The following is a 4,477-nucleotide window of genomic DNA, read 5'->3' as shown; positions in this document are numbered from 1 at the left end:
AAGCTCTCATACACATAAAGAATTACTATTTCCCCAACCTTTTTGCATATTAGAGTCTAAATCCCACCTTCCAGCGCCTCCCCCAGAAGTTTCGATGGAGACATACATTTATTTAGTGAGTTGCAATTCAGCCTGGGGGTGGAGTGTCAGAATTCAAGTTGCTTTTCCTGCGGGGTTGGAGATTTCTGTAGATATAGGGGATATTGGTAAATTTGGGATGAAATTGCCAGACTGGAGCGGTCTCCCCTTTCCCCCAACCAATGGCTGCAACCAGATCCCTTTAAGAGACTGGCAAACCGCGAGGCGTCCAAGCCTGAAACAGATCCTTGTCTCTGCTCCTCCCCTGTCCCCGCGCGGCGAATGGTTTGTGCCGGCCTATATTTACCCGAGATCTTCCTCTCGGACGGCAAGGATGTGAGGCTGGCGAGGCAGCTACCGCTCGTAGCACCGGAGAGGGCGCGCTGCAAAGGCTGGCAGCCGAGCCAGGGTATCCCGGGAGCCGAGTCAGACACCCTCCGGAGAAAAGAAATGAGGTAGCGACCGTCCCGGGAGCCGACCATGCGCACGCCTGGCCCTCGGAGCCCCGCGCTGCCCCCGCCGAGCCAGCCCTAACAGTGAGCCGCGGAGCCCAAGTCCTCGGCGTCCTGCCTGTGGGAAGATGCAGTGAGCCACGGGGGGATTGCTGCACGGGGCCCGCCGCGGCCATCCGGACCCACCATCGGAGCGAACTTGGGGCAAGCAACTGCTTCTGGGACCCGCTCAACCAAGGGGCTCTCTGCCTCCAGCACCCCTTGGAGGTGGGGAGTAGCGACCCCTGGGTACACTCGCGGTTGAGTTTCCGCGGTTTCTGGCCCTAGCGACTGTGTGTGTGAGAGAGAGGGGCCCTTATTCACCTTCGCCGAGGAGTTCCTGCGTATTCTCGCACCACCCCGGCTGCTTTTTCTGGGGGCTTTCTCATTTATTTGCACGCGCACATCTCTTTTTTTCTAAAGACGTTTTCCGCCCCACTCTTGTGCTGTCTTTCTCTCATTTTGCCTGCTTAAGACTCTGCCCTGATCCTGCTCAGGCTGGGGTAAATCTGTGTGCTCCTTCCCTCCTCCCCCTTGCAGTTAAATCTTAAAAAAAAAAGAAAGGAAAGAAATTCGACCCCTACCTCTTTTGCTGGGTTCTCGAGCCTTATACACCCCCATTCCCCCGCCCCCACTCCTGATTGGGCCACTCCCAGCAGTTTTATTTTTCGGTCTTGCCCGGGCCGAGCCCGGCCGGGGCGGGTGGCACAGCCGGGCTCTCAACCGGCGCTCTGCCGCCGCCGCCCAGCTGCGCGGGGGCACCCTCCGGAGATGCTGCCGTGGAAGAAGCACAAGTTCGAGCTGCTGGCCGAGGCGCCGCCACGGCAGGCGTCCAAGCCCAAGGGCTACGCGGTGAGCCTGCACTACTCGGCGCTCAGCTCGCTAGCGAGGGCGTGCCCCGAAGGCGCGCTCAGCCGGGTGGGCAGCATGTTCCGCTCCAAGCGCAAGAAACTGCACATCACCAGCGAGGACCCCACTTATACTGTGCTCTACCTGGGCAATGCCACCACCATCCAGGCGCGCGGCGACGGCTGCACCGACCTAGCGGTGGGCAAGATCTGGAGCAAGAGCGAGGCGGGCCGTCAGGGCACCAAGATGAAGCTGACTGTGAGTGCGCAGGGTATCCGCATGGTGCACGCCGAGGAGCGCGCGCTGCGGCGCCCTGGCCACCTGTACCTGCTGCACCGCGTTACCTACTGTGTGGCGGACGCGCGACTGCCCAAGGTCTTCGCCTGGGTGTACCGGCACGAGCTCAAGCACAAGGCGGTCATGCTGCGCTGTCACGCGGTACTCGTGTCGAAGCCCGAGAAGGCGCAGGCCATGGCCCTGCTGCTCTACCAGACGTCGGCCAACGCTCTGGCGGAATTTAAACGGCTCAAGCGGCGGGACGATGCGCGTCACCAGCAGCAGGAGCTGGTTGGCGCTCACACCATCCCGCTAGTGCCGCTGCGCAAGCTGCTCCTGCACGGACCCTGCTGCTACAAACCGCCGGTGGAGCGCAGCCGAAGTGCGCCCAAGCTCGGCTCCATCACCGAGGACCTGCTCGGCGAACAGCAGGAGCAGGAGCTGCAGGAGGAAGAGGAAGAGGAGCACGCGGAGGGTTGCCCCGAGGAGGAGGAGGACCGAGCTGGGGAGGGAGAGCCGGCAGAGCCAGAGGCCGAAGCGAAGCGGGCGCTGGTGGTGGCCATGCATTTCGAATGCGGGGACTTGCTGGACACGCTGGAGAGTGGCCACGAGGAGGCGCTAGGGGGCGGCGGGGTCTCGCCGGGCCTTGAGGCTGGGTCGCCTCTGCTGCTGGGCAGCACCTCCGACATGAGGGCCGAGCTCTCGCAGCTTATTAACGACCTGGGCGAGCTCAGCTTTGGCAACGACGTGCGCAGCCTGCAGGCGGACTTGCGGGTGACGCGCCTGCTGTCGGGCGAGAGCACGGGTAGCGAGAGCTCCATTGAAGGAGGGGGCCCGGATGCCAACACTGCCACCGCCGGGGACCCATCCGGCCCTGCGGACTGCGCCAGCCCAGACGAGCCCCACTCGGGCTGAGCTCCCAGCAATGTCCTGTGCGCGCCCCTGGCGCCCGATCGTGACCCCGACGCGTCTCTCCACCACTTCCGTACCTCCCGACCTGGCCCAGGAAAGGGGAAATGGGACATTTGAGGCCCAGACCCTCCCTCTCTACACCCATACAAATGGCTGTGTTTGAAGCGGGGCTCAGATTGCAAGTGGAGATACGGGGGAGGAGAACCCTACAAGGAAGGGGAAAGAGGTCGCCATCTGGGGTCTGGGGAAGGGAAAGGCCGCTGGTGTTAGCAAGTTTCCTGTTTGTGGGGCAGCTGGGGCCTGAGGAGGAGGGGTTAACTTCCTCCCCCACCGGCCATCTGGGAAGGCCTAGCGTTGTCATTGACATGGCAGTTTTTGGTTTTTTTTTTTAATTGCTTTCACAGTGTTTGAGGCTTTAATGCCACCTCCTTGGACCCAGTCTTTTTGGTGCGAGAGCTTGGGTTGTTTACCTCAAGACTCAGACCCTTGAAATTCTGCCAAATTCCTCAAATAACTAGTGGGGAAGGGAGAGGGGTGAAAGAAAGTCGCATTTTGTTTACAGTTATTGACATCTAATACCTAGAAAAAGTTTTCCTTAAGAAACACACACACCTTGCTCCTGCTCAAAAGATCTCACTCCGTGATACTGTGTAAAATATTTTTGCACTGTTGTGAAGTATTTTTGACATCTTTTTGGTTTCCTTGTACATAACTGTGTTCTCAGAGTCCAATGTTTATATCTTTTGCTGTGCAAAAGGAACATGTAAAATGTTGTTCAGTTGTATATACAGAAATGTGTATAAAACATTTTGTTATTTTTTAAGAGTAGCCGTGCTCTGGTTCTGTTTGCACGCCAGTGGGGAAGAGAATAGAGAGGAAAATTGGACAGAACAGGTGAGCATCCAAAGCTGCTTCAGAAAATGCTTGGCTATGGGGGTGGGCGGGAGAGGGTGTAACTATGACTAGGATAGGGTTGGGAGGCTCGTCTTTGTCCTTCGAAGGGCTTGGAGGTGATTGAGAAGGGGGAACCTGCTTTTTGCGTAGTCTGAGGCCTTTCTTGTCCTCTGAAACTCTGGGTACTGCAGCTAGGTCCGGATTCTTCGCTTATTCAGTTCTATAAGCATCAGCTGTTTTGACCTCTTTGAGGCAATTCTTGGAGGTGCCAGGTCCTCACTGCCAGACCTGTGAGGTGATTTAGGGAGGGGTAACTTTCAAGGTCTTCTAGGGTTTTACCACCTCCTGTGGTTCACCTTTTCCTTCCCAAACAGCTCAAGGAGCTGTAAAGATGAGAATTAGAGAACGGAGGGAAGTCCCTATGAGGTTCTCTTAAGGAGTGGGAGCATCTCTGTTTTTCCTGAAAGGAAAAGCGAGGAGAAAGGAAAGTTAAGTTCTAGTCATGGCTTGAATGAGTCACAGTGCAGGTGGAGTGGGGTGGGGAGCAGGTGGAAAAGCCCATTTTCTTTCCTTCTACACCCCAGCCTGACCCAGTGGGAGAGTGGTTTGGAGGGCAAGGCGGAGAAGGACTGCTAGAGCTTGGTCTGTGTGTGTGTCTTAGCGTGTGCATGCTTGCTCTGTGTTTGTTTCTGTTGTAAACTCCAAACAGATGTCTCGAGTTTGGCTGCACCCGATCAGCTGGAAGCTGTAATAAGATGCTGCCAAAACTGTGCCTTCTGCAAATTGTTTTTTTCCCTTTGCTCCTGTGGGCCCTTTTTTCCTAAGTTGTAGAAATTGATTGCTCTCTTGGCCTTCCCTGCTGTCCTGAGGCCCTTGGTTTTGTTTTCATTGTAAATGTGTTCTGAGCAGATACGCCCAGTGATCCTTAAGGAGTCTAGAATTCACTGAAACCATAGAGGAAGGAGGGGTGGGGGGGG

The 4,477-nt window shown here is 56.7% G+C and overlaps 1 protein-coding gene across 1 annotated transcript; it reads left to right on the top strand.

Moving 5' to 3' along the window:
- Positions 391 to 3,431, top strand: FAM43A (family with sequence similarity 43 member A). The gene has a single exon (XM_018046503.1). The coding sequence runs from the start codon at positions 1,341 to 1,343 to the stop codon at positions 2,607 to 2,609; it is 1,269 nt and encodes a 422-aa protein (XP_017901992.1). The 5' UTR covers positions 391 to 1,340; the 3' UTR covers positions 2,610 to 3,431.

This window comes from Capra hircus, chromosome 1, assembly GCF_001704415.2.
Source record: "Capra hircus breed San Clemente chromosome 1, ASM170441v1, whole genome shotgun sequence".
Classification (NCBI taxonomy): Eukaryota; Metazoa; Chordata; class Mammalia; order Artiodactyla; family Bovidae; genus Capra; species Capra hircus.
The sequence above is the reverse complement of the archived record's forward strand: the minus strand, read 5'-3'. Positions and strand labels throughout refer to the sequence as shown.

Coding starts and splice junctions, on each gene's coding strand:
- FAM43A (XM_018046503.1), top strand. CDS start 1,341: ATGCTGCCGTGGAAGAAGCACAAGTTCGAGCTGCTGGCCGAGGCGCCG.